This window comes from Thamnophis sirtalis, unplaced genomic scaffold (assembly GCF_051295495.1).
Source record: "Thamnophis sirtalis isolate CommonGarterSnake01/CBP01778 unplaced genomic scaffold, rThaSir2_p1.2 scaffold_9, whole genome shotgun sequence".
In the NCBI taxonomy this organism is placed as follows: Eukaryota; Metazoa; Chordata; class Lepidosauria; order Squamata; family Natricidae; genus Thamnophis; species Thamnophis sirtalis.
The window spans coordinates 2653719-2680249 of record NW_028261389.1 but is presented as its reverse complement, the minus strand read 5'-3'; the positions used below and the strand labels follow the sequence as shown (position 1 = coordinate 2680249).

The 26531-nt window shown below is 49.1% G+C and overlaps 2 protein-coding genes across 3 annotated transcripts in view; both read left to right on the top strand.

Annotated features, from left to right (window-relative positions):
* TMEM209 (transmembrane protein 209) overlaps window positions 1-19396 on the top strand; it is a 33709-nt gene extending 14313 nt beyond the window's left edge. For both annotated transcript variants that reach the window (XM_087722658.1, XM_087722659.1), the window contains 9 exons: window positions 178-353; window positions 1031-1102; window positions 1371-1467; window positions 4146-4271; window positions 9697-9794; window positions 12775-12889; window positions 14441-14538; window positions 16408-16481; window positions 18732-19396. In XM_087722658.1, coding sequence (XP_087578784.1) covers window positions 178-353; window positions 1031-1102; window positions 1371-1467; window positions 4146-4271; window positions 9697-9794; window positions 12775-12889; window positions 14441-14538; window positions 16408-16481; window positions 18732-18786 — 911 coding nt within the window. In that variant the 3' untranslated portion in view covers window positions 18787-19396. The remainder of the gene's footprint in view (window positions 1-177; window positions 354-1030; window positions 1103-1370; window positions 1468-4145; window positions 4272-9696; window positions 9795-12774; window positions 12890-14440; window positions 14539-16407; window positions 16482-18731) is intronic.
* Window positions 19397-24456: 5060 nt separating this feature from the next.
* LOC148043994 (uncharacterized) overlaps window positions 24457-26531 on the top strand; it is a 36596-nt gene continuing 34521 nt past the window's right edge. The window contains 1 exon segment of the mRNA XM_087722444.1: window positions 24457-24539. Coding sequence (XP_087578570.1) covers window positions 24482-24539 — 58 coding nt within the window. The 5' untranslated portion in view covers window positions 24457-24481.

Here is a 26531-nt window from a genome sequence, read left to right as displayed (position 1 = left end):
ACTGTCCAACTGGCGACCCGCGTGCCAGGTACCTCCGGATGCACACACCCCCCGGCTCCGCAAAGGTCACAATGCATCACGTGACGTGATCGAGTTTGACCCCCGTGCCGTAGTAGGATCCGGTGCCTGCGGTGCTCAAGTAATCTCATTTCTGTGTGTTTCTCTGGATCACTGCAGGAAGTTCGGATTCCGGCTCTCCGTCCAACAGCCCAACTTTTTGGAACTACGGTCGCTCCACGGCCGACTACGCCCAGATGCTCCGGAAATTCCAGTACCAGCCGGCCTGCAGGTCCCAAGCGCCCTCGGCTAACAAGGACGAAGCTGATCTAAGTTCCAAGCAAGCCGCCGAAGAGGTAAACCACATTGGCAGAGACGAAAAAGATAGATAGATAGATAGATAGATAGATAGATAGATAGATAGATAGATAGATAGATAGATAGACAGACAGACAGACAGACAGACAGACAGACAGACAGACAGATGATAGATAGATAGATAGATAGATAGATAGATAGATAGATAGATAGATAGATAGATAATGATGGTAGGTAGGTAGGTAGGTAGGTAGATAGATTTACAAGATAGATAGATAGATAGATAGATAGATAGATAGATAGATAGATAGATAGATAGATAGACAGACAGACAGACAGACAGACAGACAGACAGACAGACACAGACAGATGATAGATAGATAGATAGATAGATAGATAGATAGATAGATAGATAGATGATAGATAGATAGATAGATAGATAGATAGATAGATAGATAGATAGATAGATAGATAGATAGATAGATAGATAGATAGATAATGATGATAGGGAGATAGATAGATAGATAGATAGATAGATAGATAGATAGATAGATAGATAGATAGATAGATAGATAGATGATAGATAGATAGATAGATAGATAGATAGATAGATAGATAGATAGATGATAGATAGATAGATAGATAGATAGATAGATAGATAGATAGATAGATAGATAGATAGATAGATCAAAACTTCTTTTGTCTTCCTGGTCAGGTCTGGGCACGCGTGTCGATGAGTAGACAGCAATTCGATCACATGGATTCCTGGACTGCCAAATTCAGAAATGTGAGTTTTGCCTTTGTGGCTTCCGGGGGTTAAAATGTGAAACAGCCCCGGAAATTCCTTCCTGAGGTGGGAGCTTAAGGAAGGGACTCGGGCTAAATAGGGGTGATTGAACCCGAAGTGCACCTAGTCCTCGCCTTAAGACCAGCCGCTTAGTGAGACCTAGAACCGTGGAAAACCGACAGCAGAAAAAGCATCCAGAACATGTTGCTCTTCTAACTTCTCTTGTCCTCTCCCCCACACCCCCCAAATATCTTTTTGGATCCAACAGTGGGTCAACGAGACCATTTTGGTGCCGCTGGTCCAAGAGATTGAATCTGTAAGCACTCAGCTGCGGAGAATGGGGTGTCCAGAGCTGCAGATTGGAGGTACGGTGACCCTGCGGAGGGGCGTGACCTGTCAAAACCGCGTTCCACAAAAGCGCGGTCGACGAAATCGCGTATGTGACGTCATCACAGCGCGACGAAAAAGATCGAAAAATTGAAATAAAAATTAAATTACAGCAAGCCGATTCACATAAAGGTAAGGGTTAGGGTTAGGTTTAGGGTTAGGGTTAGGGTTAGGTTAAGGGTTAGGTTAAGGGTTAGGGTTAGGGTTAGGGTTAGGTTTAGGGTTAGGTTTGGGGGGGTTAGGGTAAGGTTTTCGCTTTATTTTTACATTTTTCGATCTTTTTCGTCGCGCTGTGATGACGTCACATACGCGCTTTCGTCGACCGCGCTTTTGTCTACCGCGCTTTTGTGGTGGAACCGCGGAGGGGAGGGGGGGGATGCCGTAAGCATGTGCTCCGAGTAAAATATATGGATTAAAATTATAATTCTTTTTAAAAACGAGCTTAGAATTTAGCAGCGTTATAGAGAAAAGGGCTTTTACTAGCTGGAAGCATCTGAAGTTGCCACATTATGATAAGAGTTGTATTAATATAAGATGGAAGATGGGTGGACTTCAAATCCCAGAATTCCCCAGCCAGCAAAGCTGTCTTTTAAATGTAGGCGGACTGCTGAATCTTGTCCTGATAGGTATCGCCCAAAGGTGCTTTTTCAAGAGGCAACTGGGCTTCCTTGTTTTTCTTTCGAAGACGTTTCACTTCTCCTCCCAAGAAGCTTCTTCAGCTTCTGACCGAATGGTGGGGAAGGGAAGGATTGATTCTCCTTGCAGACAGCTGGTCATTTGCATCCTTTTAGAGGGTCGTTGAGGCCACTTGGAGGCTTATCTGTGTCCTCAGGGTCACCTGAGTGGTGCAAATGTTTCCCGTGGTCTGCAATTTTCCCTCTGGAAATCCTTTCCTACTCCCACACCCTTCGAAGGGTCTTCATCTCAAATTGTGGAGCTAAAAGTCTGTAGAGATTCTCTGTCAATTCAGGTCGGAATTGTCCCAAAACTGTTTTTTCCCCCAAGACAAGAGGCAACTGGACTTTCTGTTTTTTCTTTGAAGACATTTTGCTTCTCATCCAAGAAGCTTCTTCAGCTCTGACCGAATGGTGGGGAATGGAAGGATTGCTACTCCTTGCAGAAAACTAGTCATTTGCATCCTTTTTACAGAGCCATTGAGGCCACTTGGAGGTTTTTCTTTTGAAGATGTTTCGCTTCTCATCCAAGAAGCTTCTTCAGCTCTGACTGAATGGTGGGGAATGGAAGGATTTATATTCCTTGCAGACAACTAGTCATTTGCATCCTTTTTAGAGAGCCGTTGAGGCCACCTGGAGGTTGGAGAGGGCAGAGATAAACTTCCAAGTGGCCTCAACGATTCTCTAAAAGGATGCAAATGACTAGTTGTCTGCAAGGAGTATCAATCCTTCCATTCCCCACCATTCGCTCAGAACTGAGGAAACTTCTGGGTGCAGAAGCGAAATGCCTTCAAAAGAAAAGAAAAAAACCAGAAGGTCCAGTTGCCTCTTGAAAAAAAACATAAAAATCGCACCTTTGGCACAACCCTGACCTGGAGGATGTGAGAATCTCCCCAGACTTTTAAGCATCTTGAGTGTTTTGCGCTGCAGAATAACCGAGAGCTCTCGATCGCAGCTGCTTACTTTCATTTTAAATAATTTTTATTTTATTTTTGTTACATAGACAACATATACACACAACAATAGGAAAAAAAAAGAAAGAAGAAAAGAAAAAAAACACACACAAACACAAAAAACAAAGCCCATCATCACATACAGTATGTCGTTTGTTTACTGGTGTTTTAACATTTATCATTCTTATACATTTATTGTTTCATTTAATAGATTATAATTTAATATCGTTTCTTATTCCCCTACCTGTGGCAATCCATCCCAATTACATTCCCCCCCCCACACACACACCGTATCTCTCTGTTATATATTTAATAGACACAACAATAAAATTAAAATAAAATTAAAAAAAAAACCATCATCACATACAGCATGTCGTTTGATTACAAGTGTTTTAACATTGCAAGAGCCGAGGTGGCGCAGTGGTTAGGGTGCAGTACTGCAGGCCACTTCAGGTGACTGTTTATCTGCAGTTCAGCGGTTCTAATCCCACCGGCTCAAAGGTTGACTCAGCCTTCCATCCTTCCGAGGTGGGTGAAATGAGGACCCGGATTGTTGTTGGGGGCGATATGCTGACTCTGTAAACCGCTTAGAGAGGGCTGAAAGCCCTATGAAGCGGTATATAAGTCTAACTACTGTTGCTATTGCTAACACCCACATCCTCGAATAATATTTACCATCTCAAACTTTTCATCTAGTATAACTAAAAACCTCATTTTCATTCTACAATATATATTCAGTTGCCATTAGTATTATTTTTTTTCCAGAAAATATTCTTATTATGTTCATTATTATCCTTGTACTTCATACCTTCAAACAGAGATCTTATTCCTTCCATTTTTCAACAAAACGTCACTGCATATATATATACCAGTTTTCAATTATTCCCTTATTAAAATTGTTTATGCTTACTTCCGTCTGTCACTTGAGTAAAAGGAAATCCACAGCCGAGACCCGAAACTGGGGACTTTCGTGATGGCAAAAGGGTGCCGTTTCTACCTCTCTCTCTCTCCCTTCTTTGTTTTCTGCAGAGGCCAGCCTGAGCAGCCTCAAGCAAGCCGCTTTGGTTAAAGCCCCCCTCATCCCCACCCTGAACACAATCGTGCAATACCTGGACCTGACCCCCAGCCAGGAGTATTTAGTCGAAAGGATCAAAGGTGAACGGCTATTTATTTATTTCTTATTTATCCTGCCCTCGTCGTTGGTTTACGAATCATTTCAAGTCAGCGAACGCGCCCGGAGTTCGTTGCAGAAATCAAATCCAGAAAGCACACACGGATAACTGATTCAGTAGGATTCGTTAACTCCTTTTTTTTTTTAATAAAAAAAATTGCTTTTATTAAACATTTTTACCTTTAAAAACAAAGGGAGGGAAACAAATGGGTTCCACCACAAAACCGCGCTCGACTAAAGCGCGCTCGACGAAACCGCGTACCTGACGTCATCACAACGCGACGAAGAAAGCACGCTGTGAGCGCTAAAGCTAAAATTAACCCCTAAACCTAAACCTAACCCCCCCGAAACCTAATCCTAAACCTAACCCTTAACCTAACCCTAAACCTAACCCTTAACCTAACGCTAAACCTAACGCTAACCCTTAACCTAACCCTAAACCTAACCCTAACGCTTAACCTAACCCTTAACCTAACGCTAACCCTTAACCTAACCCTAAACCTAACCCTAACGCTTAACCTAACCCTAAACCTAACCCTTAACCTAACCCTAAACCTAACCCTTACCTTAACGTGAATCGGCTTGCTTTCAAAGAGCTTTTTAAAGCGCCCTTCTTTCTCCGCGCTGGCTGTTGTCGCACTGCTGATGACGTCAGCGACGCGCTTTAATCGGGCGCGCTTTAGTGGACCGCGGTTTTGTCGTGCCACGAACAAATGCAAAAAAAAACCCAAGACAAACGTAACAATATAAAATAAGTTTTACAGCCTTTTGTATCAGCACACATGTTTAGCTTTTGTAATTCATTGCCTTACTATTGGTTTTAACATCTGTAATAGCGTAATAATATTAATTGTTCATATCTCCATTATATTTACATTATGGTCAATACTTTAGGTTTGATAGTAATTAGTAACTTTGATTAATTTTTATTCAATACTAGTTTAGAAAAATCAAAAAGAGACTTCTATTTCCTATTTTCCTGTTTTCTAGCCACTTATAAATTCTATCAGAATTTGTAGAATTCATTAACTTCTTCACATACATAATGACACATGAATAAATGTGCAATATCAACAGCAGAGAGTTGGTTTCAGTTTCAGTTCAGAGAGGAGACTAGACCAGTTCTCTTGCACAGACTCAGAGCTACACAGGCAAGCCACGCCCAAGCTCCAAGCTGTCTGGCATGGCTCTCGGTCACCAAATAAGCCTCATTGCCTGACCTGGTTACCATGTCTCTGCCAGTTCATGAATATTCTGACAGAGCGTAACCTGATACTCCACTCCTCCTGTTTTCCTCCCAACGACAGCCCTGTGAGGTGGGTTGGGCTGAGAGAGAGCGATGGGACCTAAGTCATCCAGATGACTTTCTTGCTAGAACTCACCGTCTCCTGGTGATTGGCGCAGAGACGCCTAATGAGCTCTGGTGTCTAAGGCAAGGCTAGAACTCACTATCTCCTGGTGATTGGCTCAAAGTCACCCAGCTGGTTTTCATGCCTAAGGCAGGACTAGAACTCCCAGTCTCCTGGTGATTGGCTCAAAGTCACCCAGCCGGTTTTCATGCCTAACACAGGACTAGAACTCACTATCTCCTGGTGATTGGCTCAAAGTCACCCAGCCGGTTTTCATGCCTAACACAGGACTAGAACTCACTGTCTCCTGGTGATGGGCCCAAAGTCACTCAGCTGGCTTCCATGCCTAAGGCAGAACTAGAACTCACTATCTCCTGGTGATTGGCTCAAAGTCACCCAGCCGGTTTTCATGCCTAACACAGGACTAGAACTCACTATCTCCTGGTGATTGGCTCAAAGTCACCCAGCCGGTTTTCATGCCTAACACAGGACTAGAACTCACTGTCTCCTGGTGATGGGCCCAAAGTCACTCAGCTGGCTTCCATGCCTAAGGCAGAACTAGAACTCACTATCTCCTGGTGATTGGCTCAAAGTCACCCAGGCGGTTTTCATGCCTAACACAGGACTAGAACTCACTGTCTCCTGGTGATAGGTCTAAAGTCACGCCAGTTTTCCTGCCTAAGGCAGGACTAGAGCTCCCAGTACTACCGACATACAATGAATAAATAAACCTCCTTTCCCAATTGCTGTCGTAACTCGAGGACTGTAGTAGAACAGGAGTTGCGGGGGCCATGGGGGTGGTTGAGGGGACCAGAGACACGGGAGAGGGTCGGGGTATTGCGGTCGTAACAGGGAGGGGCAGATACGGCGGGGACTTTAGGGCAGGCCATTACCGGGGAAGGAGGGTTCGCTACATTGCAGAGATCCCTCCTTCCGGCCCTAGGAGTCCCACTCCAAGACCAGATGGCGTAAGTAGTCAGGACCCTGGTCTCAGGCTGTTGTCGCTAAATGCCAGGTCTGTTGTCCATAAATCACCTCTCGTCCGGGACTTAATTTTAGACGAGAGGGCAGACCTGGCATGTATTACTGAAACCTGGCTGGGCCCAGAGGGAGGAGTCCCCCTTGTAGAGCTGTGCCCAGAAGGATTTCAGGTGCTGCATCAGCCGAGAGCCCAGGGAAGGGGTGGGGGTGTGGCCGCCGTTATCCGGGAGTCATTAGTTCCTCGTAGGGTCCCTGCTCCGGAGATTGTCGGGTGTGAGTCTTTGCTGTTAAAGTTGGACCTCAAGGGTCAAGTGGGCCTGCTGCTAACGTACCTGCCTCCCAACAGCGTTGCAGCAGCCCTCCCCTCGCTCCTCGAGTCGGTAGCCGAGCTGGCAATTGAGTTCCCTAGGTTGATGGTCCTGGGGGACTTCAATTTGCCGTCGCTCGGTGAAAACTCTGATGGGGCGCAGGAGTTCATGGCTTCCATGACAGCCATGGGCTTGACTCAAGTAATTCGAGGCCCAACCCATTCAGCGGGACACATGCTTGACCTTGTATTTCTCTCGGAGCAGTGGATTTGTGACCTTGGTCTGAGGGGGAGCGACATCATACCCCTGTCGTGGTCAGACCACTGCCTACTGAGGCTTGACTTCCGGAGGCCAAACCCCCACTGTAGGGAGGAGGAACCGACCAGGTGGTTCCGCCCCAGGCGTCTTATGGAGCCGTCAAGGTTCCAGATAGAGCTTGGGGTTATTCCTGACACTCTCGCCCACAGTCCGGTGGAGGCTCTGGCTGCTGCGTGGCACTCGGCAGCGTCGGAGGCCCTCGACCGGATTGCGCCACTGCGGCTCCTCCGAGGCGGCGGATCCCGGAGACCTCCTTGGTTTACCGAGGAACTCCGGGAGATGAAGCGCCGGAGGAGATGCCTAGAGCACCGTTGGAGGTCCGATAAGTCCGAATCGAACCGAGCAATGGTAACCACCTGCACCAGGGAATACACCAGGGCACTCAGGGCAGCAAAAAGATCTCACATAGCCACCCTGGTTGCATCCGCTGAGTCCCGTCCAGCCGCCCTGTTTAGGATAACCCGCTCCCTATTGAACAAAAGGGAGGCGGGGGAACCCTTGCAGGGCAGAGCTGAAGAGTATGCCCAATTCTTAGCGGATAAAATTGCTCGGTTTCGGTCGGACTTGGACTCCACCTCCGCAGTTCCAGCCGAAGCACAGGGGGATCAAGAAGAACAGCTCTGGGTTGAGTTTCAGGATGTTACCCCCGGGGATGTGGACAAGGCCATGAGAGCTGTAAGTACCTCCACCTGTGTTCTGGATCCGTGTCCCTCATGGCTGGTTACGAACTGCAGTGAGGTGACACGAGGCTGGATCCAGGCGGTCGCGACCGCCTCCCTTCGGGAGGGGAACTTCCCCGCCGCACTGAAAGCGGCGGTGGTGAGACCCCTCCTGAAGAAACCATCCTTGGATCCAGCTGTCCTTTATAGTTATCGCCCTGTCTCCAACCTCCCCTTTTTGGGGAAGGTTGTTGAGAAGGTGGTGGCCTTCCAGCTCCAACGGTCCTTGGAGGAAGCAAACTACCTAGACCCCTTCCAGTCAGGCTTCAGGCCCGGTTACAGCACAGAAACCGCTTTGGTCGCATTGATGGATGATCTCTGGAGGGCCAGAGATGAAGGACATTCCTCCATCCTGGTCCTCCTTGACCTCTCGGCGGCTTTCGATACCATCGACCATGGTATCCTTCTGCGACGACTGCGGGAGGTGGGAGTGGGAGGCACCGTGCTACGGTGGTTCTCGTCCTACCTCTCGGACAGGTCGCAGTCGGTGTTAGTGGGGGGGCAGAGATCGTCCCCTAGGCCCCTAAAGTATGGGGTGCCTCAGGGTTCGGTCTTATCCCCCCTACTATTCAACATCTACATGAAACCGCTGGGAGAGATCATCCGCAGGCACGGGATTAGATACCATCAATATGCGGACGATACTCAATTGTATCTGTCCGCCCCGTGCCAACTCAATGAAGCGGTAGATGTGATGAGCCGGGGTCTTGAGGCCGTTATGGGCTGGATGAGGGCTAACAAGCTTGTGCTCAACCCAAAAAAAGACCGAGTGGCTGTTGTGTTTTCCTCCCAAAGATTTGACAAATATTCCATCACTCAGGCTGGGGGGTCAAATTTTACACCCCTCAGAGAGGGTTCGCAACTTGGGAGTCCTCCTGGATCCACAGCTGTCATTTGACCACCACCTAACGGCTGTGACCAGGGGGGCATTCGCCCAGGTTCGCCTGGTGCGCCAGTTGCGGCCCTACCTGAATCGGGAGGCTCTCACAACAGTCACTCGGGCCCTTGTGATCTCTAGGCTGGAATACTGCAATGTGCTCTACATGGGGCTGCCCTTGAAGAGCATCCGGCGACTTCAGCTAGTGCAGAACGCAGCCGCGCGAGTGATTGCGGGTGCACCTCGTTTCACCCGCATAACACCTATCCTCCGCGAGCTGCGCTGGCTACCTGTTGATCTCCGGATGCGCTTCAAGGTGCTATTAATCACCCATAAAGCCCTACATGGCAGTGGATCTGGATACTTGAGAGACCGCCTTCTGCCAATTACATCCCTACGACCGATAAGATCTCATAGATTAGGCCTCCTCCGTATCCCATCGGCCAGCCAGTGTCGGCTGGCAACTACAAGGAGGAGGGCCTTTTCAGCAGTAGCCCCGGCCCTTTGGAACGACCTCCCCGTGGAGATTCGTACCCTCTCCACCGTCCAGGCCTTCCGCATAGCCTTGAAGAACTGGCTCGCCCGTCAGGCCTGGGGATAAAGATAGTATCCCCCCCCGAATGATGAATGCATGTTGCCTACTATTTTATTATATGTCTCTATTTTGTTGTTTGTATTCCCCCCCTTCCTAGTTTTATGTGAGCCACCCTGAGTCCCCTCAGGGAAAAGGGCGGCCTACAAATTCTAATAATAAACTAAAAAAAACTAGAACTGACGATGAAATAAATGAAAAAAAGAGCTGGGAAAAAAAACCCCTTTTGGGCCATTCATGGTCTTGTTTTTTCACTGATTGACAGAGCTTTCCCAAGGCGGCTGCATGAGTTCGTTCAGGTGGAACCGAGGCGGGGACTTCAAAGCGCGCACATGGGACACGGATCTCCCCACCGACTCTGGAGTAAGTCCCCCCACCTGCGCCAAAGGCTTCTGAAGTCGGTAAAAGGAGGCGTATCCGATTCGTTCTCCCTTTCCTGTTCCCAGCAAGGCTGCTGGCGGAGTTATTCGTTTATATTTTTATCTTATTTGTCTCCTGCCTTTATTATTTTTACAAATAATTCGGGGCAGTCAACACATATGTGTCTTCCTCCGCCTTCTGCGTTCCCCACAACGGCAAGACCGTGAGGTGGTCTGGGCTGAAAGAGAGAACGATTGGCTCAAAGTCACCCAGCCGGCTTTCACGCCTAAGGTGGAACTAGAACTCGCATTCACCCAGTGATTGGCCCAAAGTCACCTAGCTGGCTTTCATGCCTAAGGTGGAACTAGAACTCACATTCACCCAGTGATTGGCCCAAAGTCACCTAGCTGGATTTCATGCCTAAGGTGGAACTAGAACTCACATTCACCCGGTGATTGGCCCAAAGTCACCTAGCTGGATTTCATGCCTAAGGTGGAACTAGAACTCACATTCACCCGGTGATTGACCCAAGGTCACCTAGCTGGCTTTCATGCCTAAGGTGGAACTAGAACTCACATTCACCCAGTGATTGGCCCAAAGTCACCTAGCTGGCTTTCATGCCTAAGGTGGAACTAGAACTTGCATTCACCCAGTGATTGGCCCAAAGTCACCTAGCCGGCTTTCATGCCTAAGGTGGAACTAGAACTCACATTCACCCAGTGATTGACCCAAAGTCACCTAGCCGGCTTTCATGCCTAAGGTGGAACTAGAACTCGCATTCACCCAGTGATTGGCCCAAAGTCACCTAGCTGGATTTCATGCCTAAGGTGGAACTAGAACTCACATTCACCCGGTGATTGGCCCAAAGTCACCTAGCTGGCTTTCATGCCTAAAGTGGAACTAGAACTCACATTCACCCAGTGATTGACCCAAGGTCACCTAGCTGGCTTTCATGCCTAAGGTGGAACTAGAACTCACATTCACCCAGTGATTGGCCCAAAGTCACCTAGCTGGCTTTCATGCCTAAGGTGGAACTAGAACTTGCATTCACCCAGTGATTGGCCCAAAGTCACCTAGCCGGCTTTCATGCCTAAGGTGGAACTAGAACTCACATTCACCCAGTGATTGACCCAAAGTCACCTAGCCGGCTTTCATGCCTAAGGTGGAACTAGAACTCGCATTCACCCAGTGATTGGCCCAAAGTCACCTAGCTGGATTTCATGCCTAAGGTGGAACTAGAACTCACCTTCTCCTGGTGATTGGCCCAAAGTTACCTAGCTGGCTTTCATGCCTAAGGTGGAACTAGAACTTGCATTCACCCAGTGATTGGCCCAAAGTCACCCAGCCGGCTTTCATGCCTAAGGTGGAACTAGAACTCACCTCCTCCTGGTGATTGGCACAAGGTCACCTAGCTGGCTTTCATGCCTAAGGTAGAACTAGAACTTGCATTCACACAGTGATTGGCCCAAAGTCACCTAGCTGGATTTCATGCCTAAGGTGGAACTAGAACTCACATTCACCCAGTGATTGACCCAAAGTCACCCAGCCGGCTTTCATGCCTAAGGTGGAACTAGAACTCACATTCACCCAGTGATTGACCCAAAGTCACCTAGCCGGCTTTCATGCCTAAAGTGGAACTAGAACTCACATTCACCCAGTGATTAACCCAAAGTCACCCAGCCGGCTTTCACGCCTAAGGTGGAACTAGAACTCACATTCACCCAGTGATTGGCCCAAAGTCACCTAGCCGGCTTTCATGCCTAAGGTGGAACTAGAACTTGCATTCACCCAGTGATTGGCCCAAAGTCACCCAGCCGGCTTTCATGCCTAAGGTGGAACTAGAACTCACCTCCTCCTGGTGATTGGCACAAGGTCACCTAGCTGGCTTTCATGCCTAAGGTAGAACTAGAACTTGCATTCACACAGTGATTGGCCCAAAGTCACCTAGCTGGATTTCATGCCTAAGGTGGAACTAGAACTCACATTCACCCAGTGATTGACCCAAAGTCACCCAGCCGGCTTTCATGCCTAAGGTGGAACTAGAACTCACATTCACCCAGTGATTGACCCAAAGTCACCTAGCCGGCTTTCATGCCTAAAGTGGAACTAGAACTCACATTCACCCAGTGATTAACCCAAAGTCACCCAGCCGGCTTTCATGCCTAAAGTGGAACTAGAACTCACATTCACCCAGTGATTAACCCAAAGTCACCCAGCCGGCTTTCACGCCTAAGGTGGAACTAGAACTCACATTCACCCAGTGATTGGCCCAAAGTCACCTAGCCGGCTTTCATGCCTAAGGTGGAACTAGAACTTGCATTCACCCAGTGATTGGCCCAAAGTCACCTAGCCGGCTTTCATGCCTAAGGTGGAACTAGAACTCACATTCACCCAGTGATTAACCCAAAGTCACCCAGCCGGCTTTCATGCCTAAGGTGGAACTAGAACTTGCATTCACCCAGTGATTGGCCCAAAGTCACCTAGCCGGCTTTCATGCCTATGGTGGAACTAGAACTCACCTTCTCCTGGTGATTGGCCCAGAGTCACCTAGCTGGCTTTCCTGCTTAAGGTGAAACTAGAACTCGCATTCACCCAGTGATTGACCCAAGGTCACCTAGCCGGCTTTCATGCCTAAGGTGGAACTAGAACTCACCTTCTCCTGGTGATTGGCCCAGAGTCATCAAAATGGCTTTCACACCCAAGACAGAACTAGAACTCACCTTCTCCTGGTGATTGGCCCAAAGTCACCCAGCCGGCTTTCATGCCTAAGGTGGAACTATAACTCACCCACCCCTGATTGGCCGAAAGCCATTCAACTGGTTTTCATGCCTCAGGCAGAACTAGAACTCCCCATCTCCCGCTCCTTCCCCCAAAGTCAACCAGCCGTCCTTCATGTCTAAGGTGGGACTAGAACTTACCGCCTTTGTCTCCGAAGTGTCCAACGTGGCGCTAAGTCTCAACCGCCCTTCTTTTCTCCCTCCAGATCTTGATGCACGTCTTCTGCACGTATCTTGACTCCAGGCTGCCCCCCCATCCCAAGTATCCCGACGGGAAAACCTTTACCTCTCAGCATTTCATTCAAACCCCTGATAAACCAGGTAATGTACGCCCCCCCCCCTTTAAAAAACAGGCTGCGGTAACCCCTGCAGCCTGAAACGGCTGATCGGGAGGCCCAACAATCAGCTGTTTCTGCTAATCAGGCTGTGCTGGAACTGAAATGGGCTGTTTGGCTGTTGGCTGCAAGGAGGCAAATTGCTGGGAGGCAATAGCAATAGCAATAGCCGTTAGACTTATATACCGCTTCATAGGGCTTTCAGCCCTCTCTAAGCGGTTTACAGAGTCAGCATATCGCCCCCCACAGTCTGGGTCCTCATTTCACCCACCTCGGAAGGATGGAAGGCTGAGTCAACCTTGAGCCGGTGAGATTTGAACAGCCGAACTGCAGATAGCAGTCAGCTGAAGTGGCCTGCAGTACTGCACCCTAACCACTGTGCCACCTCGGCTCTAACTCACCTTCACCTGCAGAGGCAGGTTTCCCCCCCCCCTTTTTTTTTTCCTCCCCAAAAGCTAGGTGCGTCTTATACTTCGGAGCGTCTTATACTCTGAAAAAGTTTTGTTTAATCGGGCGGTTAACAGATGTGATTCAGAGGAATAGGAGAAAGGGAAAGGCAGAGGAAGAATGGGAGGGAATGTAAGAGTAGGAAAGAGGGGAGGAATGGGAAGAAGAGGGGAAGGGTAAAGGGGAGGAAGGGGAAGGAGAGAAGGGAAAGGAGAGGAGGAAGGAAGGAAGGAAGGAGAGAAGAAAGAGAAGAAAGGGGGGTAGGAAGGAGGGAGGGAAGCAAGGAGGGTAGGAAGGAGAGAAGAAGGGAGGGAAGGAAGGAGAGAAGAAAGGAGGGAAGGAAGGAGGGAATGTAGGAGAGAAGGAAGGGGGGAAGGAAGGAGGAAAGGAAGGGGGAAAGGAAGGAGAGAAGGAGAAAAGAAAGGAGGGAAGGAAGGAAGGAGGGAAGGAGAGAAGGAGAGAAGAAAGGGAAGGAAGGAGGGAATGTAGGAGAGAAGGAAGGGGGGAAGGAAGGAGGAAAGGAAGGGGGAAAGGAAGGAGAGAAGGAGAAAAGAAAGGGAAGGAGAGAAGGAGGGAAGGAGGGAGGGAAGGAAGGAGAGAAGAAAGGAGGGAAGGAAGGAGAGAAGAAAGGAGGGAAGGAAGGAGAGAAGGAAGGGGGGAAGGAAGGAGGAAAGGAAGGAGAGAAGGAGAAAAGAAAGGAGGGAAGGAAGGAAGGAGGGAAGGAGAGAAGGAGAGAAGAAAGGGAAGGAAGGAGGGAATGTAGGAGAGAAGGAAGGGGGGAAGGAAGGAGGAAAGGAAGGGGGAAAGGAAGGAGAGAAGGAGAAAAGAAAGGAGGGAAGGAAGTAGGGAAGGAGAGAAGGAGGGAAGGGGAAGGAGGGAGGGAAGGAAGGGGAGTGGGAGAGAAGAAACGAGGGAAGGAAAGAGGGAGGAGGAAGAAGAAGTAGGACCGTTGTAAGATAAGATGGATCTATGGGATGTTAAAAAAAGCAATCTTCAAGTATATTGTCAACAGTAGGGAAAAATTGTTATAAATACATATTATTATATTATTTTTAAAAAAACCAGATGTGATTCTTCTTCTCACTCACAGATATGTCGAACGAGAACCTGTTCTGCGTCCATCAGAGCAGCATCAACCCTCCCCATTACGAGCTGATTTATCAACAGCAGGTCTACAATCTTCCTAAGGTAGGGGTCCTGCAGCGTCTCCGTGACTATCCCAGGACAGGCGGGGTCCACCGGCGAGGATTGATATGTCTCTGGGGTCCTTGTTTTCTGGCAGACGTTTCATGACCCAACTAGGTTATATCATCAGTGCTAGAAGGGAGGGGGGAAACGTCTAGTTGGGCCATGAAAGGTCTGCAAGAAAACCACCAAGCTCAGAGAGCAACTAAGGACCCCACATTCCACTTCCTCCTCCTCCTCCCTCCTTCTCCTTCACTCCATAAAGCCCACTCCCTTCTAACACTGATGAAGTTCCCTAGTTGGGTCATGAAACGTCTGCAAGGAAACCACCAAGCACCTCGGGCCCCACAGTCGTTGTTGTTGTTGTTCTCCTCCTCCTTCTCCTCCTCCCTCTCTTCCTCTTCCTCCTCCTTCTCCTTTCTTCCTCCTCCTCCTCCTTTTCTTTCCCTTTCTCCTTCTCCTCCTCCTCTTCCTCCTCCTCTTCCTCTTCCTCCTTCTCCTCTCTTCCTCTTTCTCCTCCTCCTCCTCTTCCTCTTCCTCCTCCTTCTCCTCTTCTTCCCTTTCTCCTCCTCCTTCCTCCTTCTCTCTTCCTCTTCCTCCTCCTTCTCCTTTCTTCCTCCTCCTCCTCCTCCTTTTCTTCCCTTTCTCCTTCTCCTCCTCCTCTTCCTCCTCTTCCTCTTCCTCCTTCTCCTCTCTTCCTCTTTCTCCTCCTCCTCCTCTTCCCTCCTTCCCTCCTTCTCCTCTTCTTCCCTTCTCCTCCTCCTCCTCCTTCTCTCTTTCCTCTTCCTCCTCCTTCTCCTTTCTTCCTCCTCCTCCTTTTCTTCCCTTTCTCCTTCTCCTCCTCCTCTTCCTCCTCTTCCTCTCCCTCCTTCTCCTCTCTTCCTCTTTCTCCTCCTCCTCTTCCTCTTCCTCCTCCTTCTCCTCTTCTTCCCTTTCTCCTCCTCCTCCTCCTCCTCTCTTCCTCTTCCTCCTCCTTCTCCTTTCTTCCTCCTCCTCCTCCTTTTCTTCCCTTTCTCCTCCTCCTCCTCTTCCTCCTCCTCTTCCTCTTCCTCCTTCTCCTCTCTTCCTCTTTCTCCTCCTCCTCCTCCCCTCTTTCTCTCCTCTCCTTCTCCTCTTTTCTTCCTCCTCCTCCTCTCTTCCTTTCTCCTCCTCTCCTTTCCTCTTCTCTTCCTCTCTTCTCTCCTCTCTCTCTCTTCTCTCCTCTCCTCCTCCTCCTCCTCTTCCTCTTCCTCCTCCTCTCCTCTTTCTCTTCTCCTCCTCCTCCTCTTCCTCTTCCTCTCCTCCTTCTCTCTTCCTCTTTCTCCTCATCCTCTTCCTCCTCCTTCTCCTCCTCTTCTTCCCTTTCTCCTCCTCCTTCTCTCTTCCTCCTCCTTCTCCTCCTCCTCCTTCCCTTTCTCCTCCTCTTCCTCCTCCTCCTCCTCCTCCTCCTCCTCTCCAGAAACCCCACTCCCTTCTAGCGCTGGATGTTACCTCGTTGGGTCATGAAACATCTGCAAGAAAACCACCAAGCTCAGAGTGTGCACCAAAGACCCCACAGTCCTCCTCCTCCTCCCTTCTAGTTCTGATAATGTTCCCTCGTTGGGTCACGAAACGTCTGCAAGGAAACCACCAAGCACAGAGTGTGCACCAAGGGCTCCACAGTCCCCCCCCCTTCCTCCTCTCCTATCCATATGAGCAATGTTTCTCAACCTTGGCCGTTTTGAGACCCGTGGAATTCAACTATGACCCCTTTTTTTGGGCCATTCTTTAGCAAGGCCAAATAGTGTTGGGTCAAAACAAAAACTGGGCCGATGGGAAGGAGAGAAAAGACACAGCTTGTTGCAAGTGTAAACTAGTCGGGCTCTAACTGGCCTTTTCATCCCTCCTGTTCAGGGCAGAAACAACCTGTTCCACACTCTGCTTATGTTCCTGTACATCATCAAGACCAAGGAATCGGGGATGCTGGGGTACGTATAATATATTTCTATATATTTCTATATATTTTATATTATATATATATATATTTCTGTTCTCACAGCTAATGCAGGCGACCCTCCAGTTAGGACCCCGATTGAGCCCAGAACTCATGTTTTTGAAATTTGTGGGTTTTGTCCCGTTTTACGACCGTCCTCGCCACAGCCGCTAAGCGAACCGCTCTCCGTTCTTAAACGAGTAACGGTCGTTGGATGAATCCGGCTTTCCCCCACGGACTTCGCTGGTCAGAAGGGGGTCGCAAAAGAGGGCGCGCACACACACACACACACACACACACACACACACGGGGCACTGCAGCCGTCATAAGTATGAGTCAGTTGTCAGGCACCTAACCTAATCCATCTCATCAGCTACAGATTGAATTTTGATACCGATCCGTCTGATGCGTTTTAGGTTGAGCTTGGAAGAGAGAGGGGCAGGAGTGGGTGCCAGCCACTTAAAAGAGGCATGGACTTCAATTCCCAGAATTCCCCAGGCTACCCTCTCTCTCTCTCTCCCTCTCTCTCTCTCTCTCTCTCTCTCTCTCTCTCATCTATATCTATCATCTATCTATCTAATCTATCATCTATCTATCTATCATCTATCTATATCATCTATCTATCTATCATCTATCTAATCTATCTATCTATCATCTATCTATCTATCATCTATCTATCATCTATCTATCATCAATCTAATCTATCTATCTATCATCTATCTATATCATCTATCTATCATCTATCTATCATCTATCTATCTAATCTATCTATCTATCATCTATCTATCTATCATCTATCTATCATCTATCTATCTATCTATCTATCTATCTAATCTATCTATCATCTATCTATCATCTATCTATCTATCATCTATCTAATCTATCTATCTATCATCTATCTATCTATCTATCTATCTATCTATCTATCTAATCTATCTATCATCTATCTATCTATCTATCTATCTATCTATCTATCTATCTATCTAATCTATCTATCATCTATCTATCATCTATCTATCTATCTATCATCTATCTATCTATCTATCTATCTATCTATCTATCTATCTATCTATCTATCTATCTATCTATCTATCATCTATCTATCTATCTATCTATCATCTATCTATCTATCTATCTATCTATCTATCTATCTATATCTACAACGGGGGTGTTGAACTCCGGGCTGCAGGGCACTTAAATCTGGCCCATGGGGCCAGCCTGGAAATAGCAGAGGAGTGGCCTGCAGTGCCTCTGCCAGCCAAAATGGGGCATGAGGGAGGGCTGCGCATGGCTGCCCCGTGCCCCATTTTCAGCCTGGATAGCCTCCTGCAGCACCATGCCGATCAAATCAGGGCACAGGGGGGGAAGCCCACACTAGCCTCCGCCCCCCATACACACACACACTGTTTTGGCTGGCAGGGTAGTGCAGGAGGCCGTCCAAGCCAAAACGGGGCACGGGGAGGCCCACATGTGCTGCCCATGTGGGGGGTTCCAGCCAGCCACTCCCGAGGCCCAATTCCGAATAGACCACCGGCCGTTAATGCGCCACAGCGCGCGAGTTGTGGACTCCTGATCTACAACTATAAACAGGTGGCCTTTTCAAATGTCTTCTTTCTTGGTAGTTCTCCCCCCCCCCAAAAAAAACCCCCAAAGATGTGATTGTTGGTGCATAAGATAAGGTTAAGGTTCCCCTTGCACATCTGTGCTAGTCGTTCCCGACTCTAGGGGGCAATGCTCATCTCCGTTTCAAAGCCGAAGAGCCAGCGCTGTCTGTAGACGTCTCCGTGGTCATGTGGCTGGCATGACTCAACGCCGAAGGCGCACGGAACGCTGTTCCCTTCCCACCAAAGGTGGTTCCTATTTTTCTACTTGTATTTTTTACCTGCTTTCGAACTGCTAGGTTGGCAGAAGCTGGGACGAGTAACGGGAGCTCCCTCTGTTACGCGGCGCTAGGGATTCGAACCGCCGAACTGCCGACCTTTCTGATCGACAAGCTCAACGTCTTATCTACTGAGCCACCGTGTCCCCTTGTGCATAACAAGGTTTAAAAAATAGAGCAGCTAGTGGGGAAAACACCATAACCCTGGGCCTTCTGCCTCTCTCTCTCTTTGGCCCCGAAATTCATCACACATGCCTGATTTTGCACAGTTTTATTTCTAGCCGGAGAGAGAAATTGTGAATTTCTTGATCTCTCGACGAAGGTTTTTCTGGGATCTAATAATAAAGGCTGCCCTTCTCTTCGCAGGCGAGTCAACCTCGGATTATCCGGCGTGAATGTTCTCTGGATTTTTGGAGACTAGCTGGGTTTTTCCCCCCAGCTACAAACTCTTTTTAGATAAATTCCTTCTCTAGGATGGGAATTTAACTCGGAGATGGCACTGCCTTGAATTTAACTGCCATGCAACGACAAGAGGTGCTTTATTTTTTTTATTTCCACAACAACAGAAGAGCCGAGAAATAATATTTCAAGGCCATTTCTGCGCAGGGAGGTTTGAACAGAAGGAACGTTGAATTTTTACTCCATGAAAGGAATCGCTTTTTGGAAAAATTGGGGCGAAATCAGCTTGAAGGGAGATCTGGTTTGCTGCCCTCCATTGATCAATCTGGAGTCCAAACCCCGAACCACACTTTTGAACCAAATCTTGAGTCCCCCAAATGCACCAAAGGATTGTTGCTTTAAATAAGAACACAAATCAGAAGAAAAAAACGGCAAAGGAGATGTTAAAAATCCGGATCCTGTGTGGATTTTGCTTTTCACCCACCTGAGCTTTTTGACGGCCAGCACCGAAAAGTTGCAACGTGTTTTCCTTACGTTGCGCGCGTGATTTCTAAAGTGAAAATATTTCTTCAGTCCCTTTTAGATCCGGTTTTCGCTTTGAGCACACTCCAAAACTTTTTAAAACTTTATTTTTTTTAAAAAAAGGGTCTCTTTTTTGAACGGGAGGATTCTTGAAAAATTGAACTTCACACTGTCGGTCCATCGAGATTTTTTGGGTGGGAAAAAAATAGGTTTTTGTGTAACTGGATAATGGAAGAAGCGACATTGTTAGAATAATGTACTTTTTCCCCCCAATAGCTATAACAGTCTTTCTCAAGTTTAAGATAGGGGGACTTTCAACAGCTATGCTGGCTGGGGAATCCTGGGAGTTGAAAGTCCCCCTATCTTAAACTTGCCAAAATTGAGAAATGCATACACAAATGCCCTCTAGGCAAGCATTCACACCCATGAGGCTACAGGAAAAAACCCCATCCAGCTTGCGAATATCTTGATGGAAAATCCCGCAATTGATTTTCCTCCAAAATACATTCATTCCATTCCAGAGTGGAAAAATGAATGGCATCCTTCGTCACCCCGCAGTGAAAGTTTTAAAACTACCTCTTTTGCTACAGCGGACAACCTTACCTGCTTCTCGTCAACTTTTTAAAAAGGTGATATATATATTTGCCACTATCCCACTGAAAGATTAACAACAACTCCAGTGCTGGAATTTTTATTTTTTTGTTTTTAAATTTCTTGCTCCGCGTTTTAAAAACGAAACGTTACCCGGTTTGTGTTTCTCGCTAGGTTTATATCCTGGTTGTGAAGCGAGGTATTGTTCAGTTGCCTTAAACGCTGTTTGTGCGTTTGTGTCGCACAAGTGCAAGCAAGCTGGCGTGTGGATCTGGCGGGGGGATGCGTCTTGCAAATGGGGGAAATACTATTTTGTAATTCCGGGTTCTTCCTTGTCGGCGCCGAGATATTTGGAGGATGTCTTGGTACCGATATTAAACGGAATTATTTTGGTTAATCTTGTCTCAACATCCGTTTCGATTCCCAGCTGCTTTTAATCCCGTCCTCTTTTTCGACGTAATGCAAAACAAGAAGGGAATTGCTCTGCCGTCTTTAGCCCAGACAATAGCAGTAATAGCAGTAGACTTATATACCGCTTCATAGGCCTTTCAGGCCTCTCTAAGCGGTTTACAGAGAGTCAGCATATTGCCCCCAACAATCTGGGTCCTCATTTTACCCACCTCGGAAGGATGGAAGGCTGAGTCAACCCTGAGCCGGTGAGATTTGAACCGCTGACCTGCTGATCTAGCAGTAGCCTGCAGTGCTGCATTTAACCACTGCACCACCTTGGCTCTTGGTGGTCTTTGACTTACAACCGTAAGTCAAAGACAAGTGGTCTTTGACTTACAACCGTTTGCTTAGAGACCAAAGTTAACAAGTCACGACGGTTTTTCACTTATCGGCCGTCACAACATCCTGTTCTGACCGAGGCTTCCCAGAAGCCTGAAGCCAACTCCTGGTCCCAACAAAAAAAAACCTCTTTTATTAATTTGCAGTGAATTCTGCTCCTTCACATCCAGCAAAGTCTTTCAAAGGAGGATTTACGGTCACAGACCTTATCTGGCTTGGAGAGCTGCCAGGCCGAGATCTGCAGAACTTGGCAAGGAGTCTCGGAGAATCACGAACCAATGAAGCGAACTAATTGTCTCCTGCAAACTCCACTCCCCTGTCGCTCCTCTTTTATTCCCTTTGGGAGGGGCCATTCACCGTCCACCTGTGGCTTTGCTCCCAAGTCGACCCCTGTTCTTTAGCTCTTCCCTTCCTCTGGCAGCTCTGCGCATGCACAAACTTGGAACAGGCTCCAGCTGTTCTTCTGTTCTTCAATGTTCCTCAGACCATTACTGGCAGTCCTTGACTTACAACCATTTCTTTCGTGACCGTTTGAACTGGAAAAAGTGCTTAGGGGCATTTTTCACACTTAACGACCATTGCAGCATCCCCCGTGGTCAAAATTCAGACTGGCGTGGGCTTACGGCAGTTGCAATGTCCCAGAGTCACGTGGTCCCCTTTTGCGACCTGACGAGCCGAGTCGGTGGGGAAACCGGACTCACTTAACAACTGGGTTACTAACTTCATTAACTGCGGCGATTCACTTAACGATCGTGGCGAGCAAAGTCATCAAATGAGTCGTTTAACCGCTGTCTCTGCTTAGCAACGGAAATTTTGGTCACATCCATGGGACTAACTTTAACAACTGCAGCGATTCGCTTAACGACCGTGGCAAGGAAAATCGTAAAATGGGCCAGAAATCATTTAATAGCTGTCTCGCTTAGCAAGGGGAATTTTGGTCTCCCTTGTCGTAAGTCGGGGACTAACCTGTAATATCCAGAAATCCCGTTCTAAGGAGTAGAAGGGCTCTTTGCCCCACCTCAATTTTGCTTTAAAAAAAAAAGGCTGAAATACTTTATTATAAAAGGGTGGGAAATGGTATGACGGCGTTTCTTGTGATTCGCGTCCGGAGATACGCCACCGCCATAAAAATTAAAAATATCTGCTCTCCGGGTGGGATCTTCTGAATTCTGCCAAATGCATTATCTATACATGAACTTTTCAATCATGACGCCTCCCTCTTTTACAATGAGCTCCATGCAACTTTTAGAAAGGGGTTTAAAAAATAAAAGTATAAATATAAAATATAGATTATAAAATACAAGGTGCCGTCCATCTTGTGCAGTTAGTATCTCGAAGTCCTCAACCAACGACCGAAATATGGATGGCTGTAAGTCGTGACGGTTGCAAAGCAGGACGCCTGCCTGACAAGACCTAATGTTACGATATATATATATATATATATATATATATATATATATATATATATATATATATATATATATATATATATATATATATATATATATATATATATATATATATATGTTATATTTATGCTGATAAATAAATAAAGGGAGACTTTAAGTATATATATATATACTTAAAGTCTCCCTTTATTTATTTATCAGCATAAATATAACATATATATATATATATATATGGCAGATGTTTTAACCACTAAGCCACAGGCTCTGATACGTTATCAGCTGAGCCAGGGAGAAAGGTATATATTTAAAGTCACAACCCCTGGTATGCCCCAATTATGGGAGGAAGCTAACTGCTTCCATTCTCTGTCCATCGGCTCGTCACAAGAGACCATCCAGACAGAAAGCCCAATATTTAGTAACAAAGGCAACAGTAAAATATTGGGTTTTAAAATATTGGGTTTGTGGTTAACTAATAACGGATAAGAGCCTGTGGCTTAATGGCTAAGATGTCTGCCTAGTATGTAATATAACCCAGGTTCCAATCCCAGTAAGGGTATGGCTAGCTGATGAGAGCTAAATAGCTTGAAATAGATCTATACTAGTCTCCCTTTATTTATTTATCGGCACAAATACAACACAAATGTAACAAAAAGGCAACAGTAAAATATTGGGTTTTAAAATATTGGGTTTGTGGTTAACTAACAAAATTAATTAACAAAATATTGGCGGCTAAATGTTTTTTTGGCTTGATTTATTCACAATAAATGAAATGAATCAACCAATAAGTTAACCACAAATTGATGGGACACCCTGTGAAATTTTGAAGGAAACCAGAAATGGGCACCAGTTTCCTTGCAAAATCGAGTCATAAAACTCGGCCACGTGGCTGCGAACGGCTGGGAATGCTGGCCAGTTGTTTAGACAGGTGATGTGCCATCCCATGATTGTCCACACTTCAGAACAGGGTCCTAAGTATCCTTGGTGGACTCTGTCATAACTTTGAGCTAAGCAACTGGTCGTAAGTCGAGGCCCGCTTGTCCCAGGCTTCTGGTTTGCACCTTTCAAAAAAAAAAAAGAGAAATTAAACTAGGTTAGATGTCCAATCTTGGCCACTTTAAGACCTGTGGACTTCAACTCCCAGAATCCTCCAGCCAGACAAACCCTTGCAAGAAAGCACTCAGAGACCACAAAGAACACCAGTCCTCCTCCTCCTCCTCCTCCTCCTCTCCACAAACCCCGCTCCCTTCTAATACTGATAATGTTCCCTAGTTGGTTTAGGAAACGTCTGCAAGGAAACCATGGAGCTCAGAGAGCACCAAGGACCCCCCCCCCAGTCAGCCAGTCCTCCCTTCCTTCTTCCACTCCACCCTTCCCTCCTCTTTCCTCCCTTCTTTCCTTCCTTTATTCTTCCTCTCCCTCCCTCCTTTCCTCCCTCCCTTTACTCTCCCTCCCTCCTCTTTCCTTCCTCCCTTCCTCTACTCTCCCTTCCTCTCTCCTTTCCTCCCTTCCTTTACTCTCCCTCCTTCCCTCCCTCCTTTCCGCCCTTCCTCTACTCTCCCTCCCTCCTCTTTCCTTCTTTCTTTCCCCTTTCCTTCCTTCCTTCCTTCCTCTACTCTCCCTCCCTCCTTTTTCCTTCCTCTATTCTCCCTCCTCTCTCCTTTCCTCTCTTCCTTTCCACTCTTCCTTTCCTCTCCCTCCCTCCTCTTTTCTTCTTTCTTTCCTCTTTCCTTCTTTCTTTCTTTCCTTCCTTCCTTCCTCCACTCTCCCTCCCTACTTTTTCCTTCCTTTCCCTCTTCTCTCTCCTCTTTTCCTTCCTCTACTCTCCCTTCCTCTCTCCTTTCCTCCCTTCCTTTACTCTCCCTCCTTCCCTCCCTCCTTTCCGCCCTTCCTCTACTCTCCCTCCCTCCTCTTTCCTTCTTTCTTTCCCCTTTCCTTCCTTCCTTCCTTCCTCTACTCTCCCTCCCTCCTTTTTCCTTCCCCTATTCTCCCTCCCTCTTTTCCTTCCTCTACTCTCCCTCCCTCCCCTCCTTTTCTCCCTCCTTTCCACAAACCCTTCCCTCCTAGCAGTGATGAAGTTCTCTAGTTGGGTCATGAAACGTCCGCTCAGAGACCTCCGCCACAATCCAACCCCTGAGGGTCTCCTCTACCCTCCTCCACAGGGGGACTCTTCGGGGGAGGGGGCGGTTAGAAGCCCGGGGAGGGGAGCGGAGGGTCTCCCGCTATTCTCCCCCCTCCCCCGTCCTGGGACCTGCCGGGCTCCCCTCCGCGCGGGGGCGGCGCCTTCCCCCGCCCTGCCTTAAAGCCCCCGCGCACGTGCCTGCCTCGCCCGGGGAGCCCAGACCCGCCCCGGCTTCTCCTTCTCCGGCTCCTTCTCCGCAGCAGCAGCGCCCGCGGCTCTCCCCGGCCATGTCCCGCGAGTGGGAGCTGGGCAGCCGCCGCCGCCGCTCCACGCAGGACGGCTACGGTGAGTGAGGGGCTTCCCCGGGCCCCTTCCTCCCGCGCAGCTCCTCCGCCGGGACTACAGAGCCCCTACAGAGCTGCTGGGGATGAGGGGAGAGGGAGTCCGGCCCCAAGGCTGGGGAGGGGCGGTGGGTTACGAGAAAGGCTAGTAAGCTGGGGAGGATGGGCATGGGAGTCCTGCCCTTAGCTGGAGTGGGGAGGGCGGCTGGGAAGGATGGGAGTCCCGCACCCAGTTGGGGGCAGGGGGGCTGGGAGGAATAGGGCTGGGAGTCTCCCCCAACTGGGAAGGATGGGTATAGGAGTCCTGCCCTCAGCTGGAGGGAGAAGGTGGGCTGGGAAGGATGGGTATGGGTGTCCTGCCCTCAGCTGGAGGGAGAAGGTCGGCTGGGAAGGATGGGTATGGGTGTCCTGCCCTCAGCTGGAGGGAGGTCAGCTGGGAAGGATGGGTATGGGAGTCCTGCCCTCAGCTGGAGGGAGAAGGTCGGCTGGGAAGGATGGGTATGGGAGTCCCGCCCTCAGCTGGAGGGAGAAGGTCGGCTGGGAAGGATGGGTATGGGAGTCCTGCCCTCAGCTGGAGGGAGAAGCTCGGCTGGGAAGGATGGGTATGGGAGTCCTGCCCTCGGCTGGAGGGAGAAGGTCGGCTGGGAAGGATGGGTATGGGAGTCCTGCCCTCAGCTGGAGGGAGAAGGTCGGCTGGGAAGGATGGGTATGGGAGTCCTGCCCTCGGCTGGAGGGAGAAGGTCGGCCGGGAAGGATGGGTATGGAAGTCCTGCCCTTAGCTGGAGGGAGAAGCTCGGCTGGGAAGGATGGGTATGGGAGTCCTGCACTCGGCTGGAGGGAGAAGGTCGGCCGGGAAGGATGGGTATAGGAGTCCTCCCCTTAGCTGGAGGGGGGAGGGCGGCTGGGAAGGATGGGAGTCCTGCACCCAGTTGGGGGCAGGGGGGCTGGGAGGTGTAGGGCTGGGAGTCTTCCCCAACTGGGGAGGATGGGTATGGGAGTCCTCCCCTTAGCTGGAGGGAGAAGGTCGGCTGGGAAGGATGGGTATAGGAGTCCTCCCCTTAGCTGGAGGGGGGAGGGCGGCTGGGGAAGGATGGGAGTCCTGCACCCAGTTGGGGGCAGGGGGGCTGGGAGGTGTAGGGCTGGGAGTCTTCCCCAACTGGGGAGGATGGGTATGGGAGTCCTCCCCTTAGCTGGAGGGAGAAGGTCGGCTGGGAAGGATGGGTATAGGAGTCCTCCCCTTAGCTGGAGGGGGGAGGGCGGCTGGGAAGGATGGGAGTCCTGCACCCAGTTGGGGGCAGGGGGGCTGGGAGGTGTAGGGCTGGGAGTCTTCCCCAACTGGGGAGGATGGGTATGGGAGTCCTCCCCTTAGCTGGAGGGAGAAGGTCGGCTGGGAAGGATGGGTATAGGAGTCCTCCCCTTAGCTGGAGGGAGGAGGGTGGCTGGGAAGGATGGGTATGGGAGTCCTCCCCTCAGCTGGAGGGAGGAGGGTGGCTGGGAAGGATGGGTATGGGAGTCCTGCCCTTAGCTGGAGGGGGGAAGGCGGCTGGGAAGGATGGGAGTCCCGCACCCAGTTGGGGGCAGGGGGGCTGGGAGGAATAGGGCTGGGAGTCTCACCCAACTGGGAAGGATGGGTATAGGAGTCCTGCCCTCAGCTGGAGGGAGAAGGTCGGCTGGGAAGGATGGGTATGGGAGTCCTGCCCTCAGCTGGAGGGAGAAGGTCGGCTGGGAAGGATGGGTATGGGAGTCCCGCACTCAGCTGGAGGGAGAAGGTCGGCTGGGAAGGATGGGTATGGGAGTCCTGCCCTCAGCTGGAGGGAGGAGGGTGGCTGGGAAGGATGGGTATGGGAAGTCCTCCCCTCAGCTGGAGGGAGGAGGGTGGCTGGGAAGGATGGGTATGGGAGTCCTGCCCTTAGCTGGAGGGGGGAAGGCGGCTGGGAAGGATGGGAGTCCCGCACCCAGTTGGGGGCAGGGGGGCTGGGAGGAGTAGGGCTGGGAG